Source organism: Bidens hawaiensis, unplaced genomic scaffold (genome assembly GCF_021521415.1).
Source record: "Bidens hawaiensis isolate Kalapana, Puna unplaced genomic scaffold, B.hawaiensis_p1.1 tig00079467_1, whole genome shotgun sequence".
Lineage (NCBI taxonomy): Eukaryota > Viridiplantae > Streptophyta > Magnoliopsida > Asterales > Asteraceae > Bidens > Bidens hawaiensis.
The window spans coordinates 19,805-35,909 of NW_027503586.1; the positions used below are offsets into that span (position 1 = coordinate 19,805).

At 36.2% G+C, this 16,105-nt stretch overlaps 1 protein-coding gene across 1 annotated transcript; it reads right to left on the bottom strand.

Annotated features, from left to right (window-relative positions):
• Positions 1-4,614: 4,614 nt before the first annotated feature.
• On the bottom strand, positions 4,615-7,571 carry LOC143607100 (uncharacterized). Its single transcript, XM_077082668.1, has 11 exons — positions 7,434-7,571; positions 7,231-7,307; positions 7,053-7,133; positions 6,496-6,711; positions 6,277-6,421; positions 5,602-5,672; positions 5,342-5,411; positions 5,177-5,229; positions 4,989-5,082; positions 4,800-4,897; positions 4,615-4,718 (listed from the first exon to the last, which is right to left on the bottom strand). The coding sequence occupies exons 1-11, from the start codon at positions 7,564-7,566 to the stop codon at positions 4,629-4,631; spliced, it is 1,128 nt and encodes a 375-aa protein (XP_076938783.1). The 5' UTR covers positions 7,567-7,571; the 3' UTR covers positions 4,615-4,628.
• Between the last annotated feature and the right edge of the window lie 8,534 nt (positions 7,572-16,105).

Genomic DNA, 16,105 nt, shown 5'->3' on the forward strand with positions numbered 1-16,105 from the left:
GGTTTAAACTTTAGTTTTGAAACAATAACCGAAACTATAGTGTAAGAGGCTTGATCGTGAGTGTAACTTTCTTGGTATTTTGGTATGTTGGTTGTAGGTTCTGTATTTAGTGGTAGATAAGGCGGAAAGACGAGTTTGTAGCTTGTAGTGGCGGAAAACAAAAGGTATATTCGGTTTATGTTCGGTTATGGATTTTTGGACAGATTGTGGATGGTTTAGAGTTAGGTCATGAAATTTTACAGAGGTGTTAAATACATGAAAATAAGAGTTTTTTGAAATTTTAGTAATTTTTGGATAAAGGATGAATATTTGGTGAATTTAATGCTCGGTTTTGGCTAAAAATGGTGAAAAATAGTTAAATATGATGAAAAATTCTGGAAAATTCCAGATAAGCTTTTTATAACATGTAAAGGTCACACACAAAATTTTAGGTCCGTTGGAGAAGTCTAAGTAGGCTTTTCGGTTAAACGAGTTCTAGGGTTTTCTAGCTCGGTTTTAGTGAAAATGGCATGTAAAAAGAGATTTTTGTTCTGGAAAAATTAGAGAGGACTAGTTGGATGGCAGGGGTCATCCAGGAAAAATTTGGGATTTTTCTAAGGTCGTTTGGTATTTACGACATATTTAGTGTTTAAATGGCGTTTAAAAATAGATAAATAAATTTTAAATATAAAAATTAATTCTGGAAATATTTTTATAAAATTCCCCACTGTCAAAAAGTGATTTGTGAAAAATTTCAAGATCCGAGATTAAACGGATAATTATTTGTGCTAAAGAAAATAAAAACAAACTTTTAAGGTTTAAAACGCGTAAACCGGTAAAGTTCGCCTAAACGAGCTGACCGGTGTATAAAAACCCTAAAAATAAACTATTTTCATATAACTGAGTTGAACAAATAAAAATAAATCATCCGAAAATAATTCGGATGATTTGGGTAATTTTATCCGATAAAACAGTTTCCGGTGCACTAAAGACGGAAACGGGTCCCGCGGCCAATCGGGGCGTCTAAACCGAGCTCTAATTTCACAACTTTAATTAAATTATCAGTCAACAACTATTTTCGGGTCGTGTGTGACCAAACTCATTTTTGAAACGTAAAAACGGATAACCGTGCTAGGCACGCAAAACGGGCAAAGCGACTATAGTAATTTTGACTAGTGAACTCTAAACGATATCACAATCTGAGTCCGGAGAAGTGTTTCTGGGTTAACATTGCCCCCGGAAAGGGTACAGTACTGGGTTAACAGTGTCCCCAGATGTCCCTAAAAGTGTTTATGGGTTGACATTGCCCCCGGAACGGGTACAGTACTGGGTTAACAGTGTCCCCAGATGTAACGGTTAACACGGTTAAAGATTTTATAAACAATAATTGTATAATAACGATCGTAGGGATCATATTACAGATTGGACGTGTTAACTAATAATGACTGTTGTTACCTGCTTGCATGTGCTAAGGTGAGTTTCACGAGCCCCATTTTCTGAATTGTTTTTAAATATTTTCCCGGGGCGGAAGCATGTTACTACTGAAATGTTTAAGTACATACTGAACGCATGGATTTGCGTGTATTTACATATATTTTATTGTACGGGAATCGTACGGAAATGTACTAAGATGGTAATTGTCTGAGTTGCTAACATTCTAAGGCCCCGGAACACGAGTGATTAACTGAAAGCCGGTAGAGTGTGAATAGTACTATTGGTCTGACAAACCCAACTGGTCCGGCATGGATTTGCTGATGTTTCCCAGCCAGTTGCACATGTCTATTTTGTTGTTATATATATTTTGCTATGTAATGTTAGACATAGCGGTTTGGGGCAGGTTCGTGGGCAGAGTATGCCACGGGGTTGTATGTGGATAGTCAGAGGTTTCACTTGTGGGCTCAGCATAATTACATCGATAATATTATATTTTGATAATGATTTATCATGGTTTACTCGAATTGTGAAACTCACCAACTATTCGTAGTTGACCCGTTTTCTCACATGCTTTTCAGGTACGATTAAGATGAAGTGATTGCTTACGTGCTAAGTGCTTGTTGTGTGTAAGATTTGCGTGCGGAATGTTATGATACATTATAATAGATAGAATTATGTATTGTATTGTATGATGTGTGTATCACCTAGACGGTAATGAAATATGAAATAATGTAAATTGAAGTATATTAATGTATTCAGTTTTCTTTATAAACAATGTGGTTGATATCAGAGGTGTCTGTGGCGCCCCGGTTACGTTTCCGCTGCGGTTACGGGGTGTTACAATATGGTTGTGTGTTGAAATTGATTTGATTGTGGTTTTATGAACGTTCAATTTATAGTTTTATTTATAATCTTGTTAAGGATTTGTTTTTTTTAATTCCAATTTGCCTCCCTGGGATATATCGTCAGGAGACGGATTAACCACTGAAAACGAATTTGCAATATGTTTTTTATAATTGTAATATGAGCCCCTGGTTGAGGGTACTTAAGTAATTAGATAGATAGATAATAATAAAAATAATAATATCTAATAATAATAACAATAATAGTAATAATAATAATAATACTAGAGCAGCTCATCATCATCTCAACCATCATCATCATCATCTTCTCAACTCTCTCATCCCTCCCCCGCCGCCACCGTCGCCGTCGTCGTCCACCGGAAAACTTCCCACCACCAAACCCAAGCACGAACCACATTCCATTCAAACCAAACATCATCTTCATCCTGATTTATTCCCCCTAACCACATAGGTCTTATACAAGAATTTGAACAAAAAAACATAGATCTAGATCTAAGGTGTGGATGAGATTTGAAAATAAATATGGTGATGTCACTTTGGTGAGCAAGAATGGTAGCGCATGGTGTTTGGTGAGTAGTGGTGTGATGATGGAGGTTGAAGATGTGAAAAGGGCCGAGATCCGATTTTCCGGCAGCCGGTGGCCGGAATCCGATTTTCCGGCAGAGAGGCATGAGAGGATGGCCGCTATAATATTTAATGATGGAGTATGTTGGTAGTGGTGGTTGATGATAAAGACCGGGTGGTCGGAATACGATTTCCGGCGGTGGTGACGGGTTGCGGGTGAAGAAGATGGGTGGTGGTGATAAAGATGAAGATATGAGTAGTGGGTATGTTGATTACTGGCAACGTGTTCTTGATTTTCCAGCTACGGTGGTGGTGGTGTGGCGAAGGAATGGTGGTGATGGCGACGGTGATGGGTTGCAGGTGAAGAAGATGAAGATGAATGATGAATGATGAAGATGAAGATATGAGTTTGTGTTTGAATGATGATACTTTATGTGTTTGTATAAGATTTATGGGTTAGGATTCTTAGACGGAGATGATGTTCTTGATTTTTTGGGTTTGTGTTTGTGCTATGATTCTTGATGTTCTTGATTTTCTGGGTTTATGTTCTTGATGTGTTTGAATGTTAATGATGAATATGAAGATGAATGGTATAATGGTCATTTAACCAATTATTAACACTGCATGGAGCATTCTGATCATAATAAACACTGCAGGGAGTCAAAAAAACCCGCCCGAGAAACACAGGTGCGAACATGCGCAAATTAGTTTTCAGTGGCTATTCCGTCTCCCAACGATATATCCTAGGGAGGCAAATTGGAATTTCTCTTTTTTATCTTGTTAAACCGGAAACCCAACCCGAATTAACCCAAACCAAACAACCCGACCCCAATAATCCGAAACCCGAAAGAATAACCCGAAGAACACCACTAACACGAACCATGAATTTTGTTAATTGTTCTAGTTTTAAACCTACTCATAAACAAATTCCAGAACGTTTTTTTAAATAAAATAAAGAAAAAAAAATCAGTAGTTTCAACTTTCAAGTCAGCCCCTGATTGACCTCTTGAAAGTTACTGTAGCAAACGTTTTTCCTACTATACTATAACTCCTGAGGGTATTGAATTTAGTTTGTAAATCTACGCCCATCATCAGTTGTCTTTTATATTTTTATTATTTATATTTGTTTAAATACTTTAGCGAATTATGTATTTCCATGTCTATATCTAAGACATTATAGCGTAAATGTATAAGCCGTTAACGTTGCTTCAAAATTTTTGGCTTTTATAGGTTTTTTCCATTTGTAATGCGCCAATTTTTATCGATCATTTTGACATGATTTTTTTTTCTTGAGGACTAATTTTAATACTAATGCGAAAATTGTTGAAATCGACCATTACAAATGTTAACCCCATGTGGTCAGCATGAATAGTTATGCTGCTTTAAGATAATTTCACCTCTTATTTCCCTTTTTTTTCCGATCGATTTAAAACACACGCCGTCATCATTTTAGATTATATTACTACTTTAGTTTTGAGTTGTCTTTTGATTTTTATAGCAAGTGCTAGTACGGTACCGGTACCGAAACAAGTACGGTACTGAAACACACTGATACCGACAAAATTCCCACCATGTCCCAGCCACAACTCGTGGGCTTCATCCACTAGTTATTATTTACTATTTTTATTGGTGAAAGTGATTTACCGTTGATCCAAGCCAGGTATTTTGGTGAGTTTCATAGCAAAGTTATATAAACACAACAAACAAAGTTTGTACAAATAAATTACATAACAAAGCATACACAAGCCAAATGCACATTTTATTTTTTTACTTATAACAAATTCATTTCTATGGTTTGAGATACTTGTCAAACCAATTGCTAGCTTCCTTAACCATTGATGAAGTCATCTGATGCACAATTCCTTCCTCTGCTATCACCTACATGTCACAACTTAGATATTAACCTAACTGACCACCACACCAACACTTGACTCGTTCGGGTCAAATTGTCAAACATACCTTGAAGTTATCTGAGCAATTGGCTTCTTCATAAGCCTTGCATGTTTCTGATATGGTAACTTCCAAACCTGCCATCGGGCAACGAGGATCTTCTGCGCCTGCGTGTGTTTACACAGTTTTCCCATGTTAACTTGGAACAAAATATGAATATGTTTCACGTAAAAACAAAGGGTGGATTGGTCATTTCACCATTCAAAATGAACAAAGGGCGTGGTGCAATGAGTGGGACGGTATAATTTGAATCAAACTCACTTGCCAAACCAGGAGCTATCCGGTCCCAAACCTGCACACAAAAGTAAAAATTATTTTTTTATCAAATAAATAATTTGAGAAATTATAACATTTTATTTTTAAAAAAAATTAGGATGTAAACACACCTTTTCCACAACTTCTTTGTCGATGGCATCCTTCTCTAAGTCGATTCGTGCTTCTGAAACGCGCCAAAGTTAAAAAAATTAATATCACAAATTCAAGAAAATAATTGAAGTTAAAATCACAAAATTATGAAATTATCATTTATATAAAAATACATATCATTTTACCTTCAAATACAGGTTTGATACTGTCAACCCGAGCTTGCCATCTGTCATTATCTATGGCCCACCGAAACCCCTGCACAATCATATCACATTCATGACATAACAATAATAATATATTTTTCATTACAGTGATTTAGGAGGTATCATGCACTAAATAAACATAAGTTTCCTTTTGAGCTTCTTTACCCATTTGACCAATTAGAGCTGGTTCAAACATACACGAATGGACCCGTTTGACTACCCTTTTGACCCATTTGACGCACCTGAATACCAATTATGGGGACAACCACCGAATAACGCTTGTCAAGAAAGGCAGCAAACCATGCATGCATTCCTACATGAAAAACCAATATTTCAATTTAGGCCCGGAAACGAATCAAACGTTCAGTGAACCGTTTGACAGGAAGTTGGTTTATTTTATAAACGAACAATCATGAACCAAAAACAATGTTCATTTAGTTAAACAAACGAGCATGAACATATGTCTCGTTCATGACTGTTCGTTCATTTAAATTTATTTATGTTCTTTTGTTTACGTTCATTTATGTTGGTTTATGTTTGTTTACACTAGTTAATATATCCTTTTCAATTTTTAAGCCTATAAAAAATTTGGTCTAGTTTCAGTAGCTGTTTAGGCCCGTCACATTGTTGTTCACATTTACTTTTAAATAAATAAATGGTTTAAGCGTTGACATGTTCGTTCATTATGTTCAGCTATGGCTGTTCATTTATATTGTTAACGAACAGACATGAACGAACACGAAGACGTTCATTTTCTCAACAAACGAACATGAACAAGAAAACCCCTTTCGATTGTTTGTTCGGTTAAAGTTAAACGAAGAGACAAACATGCTCCGTGCGTGTTCATTCGGTTCGTTTGGAGGCAGAATTCAGTTGATTTAATTCAATCATATTGCTATATGTTTCAATATTCTTACCTCCAAGTGATTCCCCGGTTATTCCTATCTTTGAATGATCTACATCATCTCGTGTAGTAAGATAATCCGCCAACTTTACAAGATCCCACACGGTATCAAATATAAATGGCATTGTGTCTCCTCGTTTCCAGGATGAAACAAGAGCCTTCATCCACAATATAAGATTTTAACAACGGTTTCAATACTAAAGTCAAAGGTAAAGAAGAAGTCAACGCTCACATCTTCATATGTGGTGCAGGTTTTGGCCCGTTCTCCATGGTATCGGGAGTCAATGGCGATTGTAATATATCCACGTGAAGCGTATGCTTCAAGTAACGGACGGACCCACTCTTTGCACTTATTTGTGCTATGAAGAAAAACAATAGCAGGCCTTTTTGAGTGTGTGGTTTCTTTCATACTCAAGATGAGCACCGGCAAAAGCCCTTGATCTCCTTCCTAATTTGAATACAATAACATGTTTCTTCACATTAGAAAGTAATTTATATTAGATATTGTATCATGATTAAGTCCATCAGGGTCTTGTACATTGGTTTACGATACACAGAAATTAAGGGTGCAAACGAGCCGAGCCACTCACAAGCTACCCGATAAAAAGCTTGATGAGCCCCAAATCTATCTTGTTTAGTTATTGAGCCCAAGCTCGAGCCTTGTGAATTTTTAGGCTTCCACTATTTTGGGCTTCAATGTATAAATGTCAGACAGAGACTGCACAGCTGAGCTCTGGTCGTTTACACCCGTGACAGAAATATAGAGTCAGCAGCAGTTAAATTGGTTACCTCGGTGGTTAAGTAGACGTTTTCTTCGTTAAGGAGTTGTTGGAAGTTGGGAATGTCGGCTTTCGGACAAGATTGCATTGCCTGGTAGAGGGGATGAAGTTCAAAGAAGGAAACTTTTGATAAAGATAACAATTAACAAACACTTAAGGTGGAAATATGACTATTAATACTCACTCACCTCACAACATTTTGGTGGTGGTGGTCCTTGATACAAGGGGTCCTTCACTGGCTTTGCAGGTTTCACCTCAAGTGGAACTAGAAACAACATAACGTATGATCATGAATCAATAGCATATGGTTTCACCTCAAGTGGCCTAGCCTTTAATTAATGAGATACAAGACAAATAAATACGATGAAAATTTCAATCCAAGGTATGGTACCTGGAGCACAACGGCGAGTAGAAAGGAGTTGAAGGAACTGAGAACGGAGTTTAACTGCTTCCATCTCCTGGCGATCAACACCGTCATTTACGAGGTCAGATCTGTGTTTATAATGGCAAGCAGCAGGGGCCATTGACGTGGTAGTTGGGATTGAAGGCAACAACAATTCAAACACTTTTTTTAAAACTCCTTGTTAAAAAGCCATAACTTCTTTTTCACTTATCACAAAAAAGTCTTTTTATCTTAGATAAGGAATCCCAAACACACCCTATATCAATATCCTTGCCACTCACACTAATAAATATAACAAAATAAAAACCGAATCAAACGTAGACATTCTCATACTTGGTTTAGTTTGAATCGAACCGGCCGAGCGGCTTGGATATAAAGAAACGAGCGATATGTTTATACTTGAACTTGATTTGGTTTTAAATCAAGCGGCTTGGCTTTGCTTGGTTTCATACAAAGTTTTCAATTTTAAAATTCTAAAACTCCAAAATGTCATTAATTCAAAACTTTCAACTAAAAAAGTGTATAGAGTTTCAACTCTAAAATGTCTAAAAATCAAAGTTAACAATAAAACATAAATAATAAGTTCATCGAAGATCCCTCGTCGATATTTTCTCCTAACAAATAGAAAAAATAGTTCGTGTATCAAGTATGATGAGAACCAGTAGCTAGTTTTTCAAAAGTGTAATCGAAGTACTGAACGACAGAATGACATGAAAGTTTATAGAAAAGTGGAATTGTGGAAGTATTGAACAAGTAGCTAGGGCTTTGAAATTAAACTTTGAAGTCAACACAAAAGTGGAAAATTTAAAAATTCTTAGAATTTTGTATATATATATATATACATATTATATATTAATTTTAAACTAAATAAATAATTCGAGCAAAACGAATCGAGCCGAACTGAGCGAAGCTTTGCTCGTGCTTGGCTTGTTTTCAAATCGAACTGATCCGATCATCTCATTTCCAAATCGAGCGATCAAACGAGCATTTTTTAGCGATTTTAGAGCGAGCGACGAATGAGCATTGAGCCTTTTGGACAGCCCTACTCACACTTTCTTTGTGATTAGTTATGTATGCTGATTTATGATAATCTTTCTTTTTAGAAAAAAATATATATATGATTTGCCTCCCTATGCTTTATGGACGAGAGACGTTTGCATGTCCTATCTTGAATTTGTGCATATGGTTCCACCGTTGTTTTCTGATTGCCGTTTTATGCCATTGCCGTTAGTTGACCATATATTGACTTAGTGAAGTTACCATCGTATCCTTAAATAATAAAGTGAAATTACTATATTGCTTTTTTTTAATAATAATAATAATAATAATATCAGGAATAGGGGGGTTTTCTCCAGATCTTCATCATCATTCTCTCAAGTTCATCATCACCATCCTCATCTCAATCTCTCTCAAGATTCATCATCACCATCCTCATCTCAATCTTTATATCTATTCTATATCTTTGCATACCAAATTTTAATCCCTAATTTCTTCAACAATATTTCTCTACCAACCAAGATCTAGCTTCAATCCACCATCACGTTTCGACTAATGTCCGCCACATTCTGACATCTTCGTACCAATTCCGGGGAGCTGCAGGTTTATCCGACGATTATTCGTATTTCTGGCGAGCCCCATTTTGCCGGTGGAAAAACAAATCACACAACAAGAAGGTGACGGAGATAAAAACTGATATGGTGGTGTTCGATCCGAGTGCAAGCTCCTCTGAAGCAGCTTCGGGTCACCAACAGCACACAACAACGCATACTGCTCCAAATACTACCAACATATCCCCGATTTGAAACCGGAATGGAAATTTCATCTTATCATCATCATCTTCATCATCAACACCCAGGTCAACCACTTTGGGTTGTGAATTGACAAAGTAAGTTGACCACTTTGGTTGACCTGGGTGTTGATGATGAACAGTCATTGAAAGTTGATGAGATCGGCATAATAATATTATTAAGTGGGTGTTAGTTATTATTATTGGTTAATGTTAAAATGTTGCTAAAGTTGAATAGCAGTGGGGCGGTGGTTGTGCCGATCAGGGCGTGCATTCATGATTGTGTGAGTGAGAAACAGAGAGAACGAATATGTTTTATTATTATTATTATTATTATTATTATTATTTATTCTAATTATTGAATTACCCTTGCTATCTAACTAGTAAACAAACAGTTAATGGATGGTCAGCCAAAGGCTGGGTCAGAGTGAGCCCACAAAGAAACTGCAGTGGCACACAACACGCAAATTCAGACTTGGACCTACAAACATCTCCTGCCCATAAAGAACAGGGAGGCAAATCATAATTTTCTTTTCTTTATTATGTTTTCAAGATAATAATTTATACACACAACTTACTGGTAGCCGACATCAAGAAAGTTAACTTTAAATAGGGCTATAAGTGGACCGAACCGAATAGAACAAAATCTTGTCTTTAAAGTTTTTTTTCGGACAAACGAACGGTTCACGAACACCTTACCAAACAAAAATTCGTGTTCGTGTTCGTCCATAAATGAATTGAGTTTTGTGACATTCGTCAATTATTAAACCCAAAAGCCTGGCCCGTTTAGTTTTTTTTGTTAATTTTATTTGGATCTTTTTTTTTAATAAAAATGAAGATTATTATGTATTTTAGTTTGTCTTTATTAGATAAATTTCGTTGTGCGTCGCTTATTCGTAAAACGATTGATAAGAACTATCCATCTTATTCAAAAACCACCCCATAACTATGTTTTGATCTAGCTTGATTAATTGATCTAACCCCAGGGACTGAAATGTAAAATATTTAAAAGTATATAATTTTTCTTTCCTCCCATCGTCGGCCATGACACTCCCCGGCCTTTTGATATCGAATCCATTAATCGAGCTAAAAATCACGTAAATTGATCTAAGCTACTTGTTATTTGGTTAAACATTGTGTCTATTGCAATCCATATATGCCGATTTACATCTAATTGACGAGTAATTTACATTAACTAAAGCTGCGAAACTCTTTGACCCCAAAACAATATATATTCTAGTCCATAATGCAATTACTTTATCCCACACCATCCTCTGATCATCGCGAACCTAAGCCCTCTATCAATTTTAACCAAAAAGTCGCGTAAGATAAATTCTGAGCTCGTGTTCATATCGAAAACCCTAGGATATGGTTCTCCTTCAATTCGGCATCAAAATGGGATAAATTGTCGGGACTTATCATGGAACTAACTAGTTCTCCTTAACCGTTAGCTTCTTCTCATTACCACTTTCCTTTATTCAGGTGAACTTTTATAACCCCTTTTTAACTTTTACATATTTTGGGATGCAGCAAGTTACAATTTTTTTTTCCCGTTAGTTTTTGTATGTATGATTTCAAACCGATTCGCGCTTGTGTCATACATGTTTATATCATCCTTTCATATCGTTTATGGTTATCATACGTGTACCATGTGCAATGCGTTTATCCATTTATGGTTGGTACATCAAACATCGAAGTGAGAGGGTCCAATGGGACGTACCTTCGTCGCCTATACTTATGTCCCGGTTGGACTAAATGGTGGTTATCATTCCCTTGGTTTTGCGACTTTGGTCGGGAGAATGGGGCTTTATTTCATACTTGCTATCATTTACGTTATGGTTGGAATTATTTCATGTGATATGTGAATCGTGTAAATCTTTTATAATATACATATATACATATATATATATAGAGACATAAATACAATTTTAGTTTTTTAAACATCGCTGATTTACGAATCATGACCTTTAAAAGTTTACTTTCAGGCTATTGAACCTAGCAGTGAACTGATTACAAAACACCAAACAACTGATGGCACAAACATCAGTTGTTCTTCATAATGTTTTGACAAACTGTTGTTCCAAACATCTGACCTTGCAAACTACTAATTTAAAAGAACTAAAGATTCAATGTAACATCCTACTTTTAGTTATAATAATAAAATAAATTTCGTCTATTTTATAGTGGGTCGTTATCAGTTTAGATAAATAGAATATGAGTTGGGCTTCTGTTGGTTAAATGGATATGTGTTATGGACTTGGGTTAGAATGAAAGAAGGAAAGACCATGGGCTTAAGCCCATGATCCAGAAATATATAAACCATAATCACCATTTAATCACTCATTTACACATATTCCATACACCACCAAAACACACACTTAAGATCTCTCTCTAGTTCTCTCCTTATCTAGCCGAACCAAGAAAGAGGAATCGATCCCGACCCGTGGTAATAATAGTATGATGTTGTACGAGCTTAAACCCGTTAGACATAATCGCGAAACAACGAGCTGACACCGTTAAACCGTTTAAGTCACGAGATCCGGATGGAATCGGGTATAAACCAAACCTAAGATGAGCTTAGAGATCACCCTAGCTCAGATCTGGATCGAACGGGGCGAAAAACGGTAAAAACGAGTTAAAACTCGTTTTTCCGGCGAATCCTCCGCCGGAAAAGATACGAGGTTAAGAGGATTGTCAGAGAATGTTCTGACATTCTCTGACCTAAACCTAATTCGTTATACATATATATATATATATATAAATATATATATATAGAGACATAAATACAATTTTGGTTTTTTAAACATCGCTGATTTACGAATCATGACCTTTAAAAGTTGACTTATATATATATAGAGAGAGAGACATAAATACAATTTTGGTTTTTTAAACATCGCTGATTTACGAATCATGACCTTTAAAAGTTGACTTTCAGGCTGTTGAACCTAGCAGTGAACTGATTACCAAACACCAAACAACTGATGGCACAAACATCAGTTGTTCTTCATTATGTTTTGACAAACTGTTGTTCCAAACATATGACCTTGCAAACTACTAATTTAAAAGAACTAAAGATTCAATGTAACATCCTACTTTTGGTTATAATAATAAAATAAATTTCGTCTATTTTATGGTGGGTCGTTATCGGTTTAGATAAATAGAATATTAGTTGGGCTTTTGTTGGTTAAATGGATATGTGTTATGGACTTGGGTTAGAATGAAAGAAGGAAAGACCACGGGCTTAAGCCCGTGATCCAGAAATATATAAACCATAATCACCATTTAATCACTCATTTACACATATTCCATACACCACCAAAACACACACTTAAGATCTCTCTCTAGTTCTCTCCTTATCTAGCCGAACCAAGAAAGAGGAATCGATCCCGACCCGTGGTAATAATAGTATGATGTTGTACGAGCTTAAACCCGTTAGACATAATCGCGAAACAACGAGCCGACACCGTTAAACCGTTTAAGTCACGAGATCCGGATGGAATCGGGTATAAACCGAACCTAAGATGAACTTAGGGATCACCCTAGCTCAGATCTGGATCGAACGGGGTGAAAAACGGTGAAAAACGAGTTAAAACTCGTTTTTCGGCGAATCCTCCGCCGGAAAAGATACGAGATTAAGAGGATTGTCAGAGAATGTTCTGAAATTCTCTGACCTAAACCTAATTCGTTATACATATATATATATAGAGAGAGAGACATAAATACAATTTTGGTTTTTTAAACATCGCTGATTTACGAATCATGACCTTTAAAAGTTGACTTTCAGGCTGTTGAACCTAGCAGTGAACTGATTACCAAACACCAAACAACTGATGGCACAAACATCAGTTGTTCTTCATTATGTTTTGACAAACTGTTGTTCCAAACATCTGACGTTGCAAACTACTAATTTAAAAGAACTAAAGATTCAATGTAACATTCTACTTTTGGTTATAATAATAAAATAACTTTCGTCTATTTTATAGTGGGTCGTTATCGGTTTAGATAAATATAATATTAGTTGGGCTTGTGTTGGTTAAATGGATATGGGTTATGGACTTGGGTTAGAATGAAAGAAGGAAAGACCATGGGCTTAAGGCCATGATCCATAAATTTGTAAACCATAATCACCATTTAATCACTCATTTACACATATTCCATACACCACCAAAACACACACTTAAGATCTCTCTCTAGTTCTCTCCCTATCTAGCCGAACCAAAAAAGAGGAATCGATCCCGACCCGAGGTAATAATAGTATGATGTTGTATGAGCTTAAACCCGTTAGATATAATCGCGAAACGACGAGCCGACACCGTTAAACTGTTTAAGTCAAGAGATCCGGATGGAATCGGGTATAAACCAAACCGAAGATAAGCTTAGGGATCACCCTAGCTCAGATCTGGATCGAACGGGGTGAAAAACGGTGAAAAACGAGTTAAAACTCGTTTTTCCGGCGAATCCGCGGTTTTCCGGCCGAGGCGCCGGAAAGGTGGCGCCGGAAAAGATACGAGGTTAAGAGGAATGTCAGAGAATGTTCTGACATTCTCTGACTTAACCCTAATTCGTTAACGGGGAGTTAACGAACTAAGGGTGATTCGCCAAATAATTCGTTAAAGAAAGCATAGCGAACTAGCTTCAATTCGTGTTCAATTCGTTAAGGGAAAAGATAACGAATCACCCTTGATTCGTTATAGTCATTCGTTAAAGGAGATAACGAATTGGAAGGTCCAATTCGTTACATGGACTGATTCGCTACATGAACTGATTCGATAAAGGACCAGTTCATTATAAGGTCCAATTCGTTTAATAACCAGTTCGTTAAAGGGTTCAACTCGCTACATGGACTAGTTCGCTAAGATAAGCCAATTCGTTTAGAGCAATGTAACGAACTAGAAGTTTAACAAAAGGACAGAATGGTCCCTGAACTTAGAAAAAGAATGATTTAATTAAAAGAAGCCCTTGAACTTTTATGTAGAAAATTAATTAATGATTCGAAATGCTAATGGAAAATGTGATAAGACAGTTAATAGAAATAAATTTTTTATTTCTGCTAGAGGCTCTGCCCCTTGGACCCTGCTAGGGGCTGCCGCCCCTAGACCCCGCTGCCAGGGGCGCTGCCCCCAGGACCCCCGTTCGTTGAGGGTTATAATTGGACTAGAAATACGATATGGATAGTGATAGTAATTAATATGCGTAATTGTTATCTAGTTAGTCGTGCATAGCTAAAGAGGGGAATAACCGTAAACGGTGAACGCAACCGCATTCAGGTGAGTTTCTAGCCCCACTTCCTTGTTATGTTTTCGGGGCTGTGTGCATACTCGATGTGATAGTTAATACACTTACCTTAAGTGGTAAGTGTATGCCTTGTACGATTTATGTATGATGATTGATGTATATATATGATATGTGAAAGATGTATGTAAGTTAATATGTTAGCACATGAACGATCTTCGGATATTGAATGTACTAATAAGAAAGGTACGTAAAGGCAGGTAGGGTACAATGTACTAAACGTAGGGAACCGACCCTAATAATCTCGGTGAATGTAGGGAACCGACCCTAATAATGTCGGCGAATGTAGGGAACCGACCCTAATAATGTCGGCGAATGTAGGGAACCGACCCTAATAATGTCGGCGAATGTAAGGAACTGACCCTAATAATATCGACGAAGGTTATAGGGGGGAAGGCTCTTTAAGATGTATGTGTATGAATGAAAGTATGTATGTTAATATGAAAGTAAGAATGAAAGTAGGTAAGTATGTAAGATAATAGGAAGGTAGTACCTTCGGGTGCATATGTAAATATGTGAATGTATTGTACATTGCCTGATTAACTAGAACTCACTCAGCGTAGCAGACTTTTAGTATGCACGCAGGCTAATCGACTGAGACAGCTGGCTTGAGGAGACACATGGCAATACTGAAGAGGCTGGCATCTGAAGATTTGTCGTGATGTTTTGATACTATGTTTTATGTTATGATTTTAAAAGACAAGTTATGGATGTTTGTAATGGATGGTTGATAGTTTATATTATTCCTCGAAAGATTTAATTAACTCTAATGTTTAGAACTGTGTTTATGAGTAAATCCAACGTCAAAAGTGAGGCACCGATAACGGGGCCTTACATTCAACAACTAATCAACAAATTATTGAAGATCCAAACAACCGATGTTTAACAACTGATTGGACAAACATCAGTTGTTTCAGCAAAGATCATTAGTTAGCATATGTTTATTTTATAGACAGTTGTTTACACTTTGTTTATCAGTAGTTAGTAACCATTTTCTAAGATGCCTCTTTCACCTTTAGCTCATTTGTTGTTTCACACATGTATATAATGAAGAAGAGAGTCACATTTTCATTAACACTTCATATATCAAAATACTCACATGATAAGTGTACTCTGTACCAGAAAATCAGTGAATGTATGATGAGGGCGAGTAATAGATTGTAATCTTTCAATTACGATTGAAACAAAGTTGTACTTCCATATGAATCCTCTTATTAGCTTTATGATTTCCGATGCATAAACTATTCGAGCAAAATACTAATTGAATTATAGTTCAAATATGATTTCAGAAACAGGATCAAATTCATTTTATTCTTAACATGAAAACGGTGAGAACCAATTTGTTGTTATTATCAGGTTTAGTTTTTAGGTGTTTGCTGTTATATTTGGTTCGTATTTGTTAATTTTCGATTATGAGACGTTATAAGTATTTGCTGATTTATATTTGTTGTTATTATTAGATGTTTTTTTTGTTGTTATAAGTATTTGCTGGTATATGCTGTTATTATTTTGTTCTTGATTTTGGTTATTTTGTTGTAATTTTTAGGTTCTTTTCTTTGTTATTATAAATCATTCTTTATGT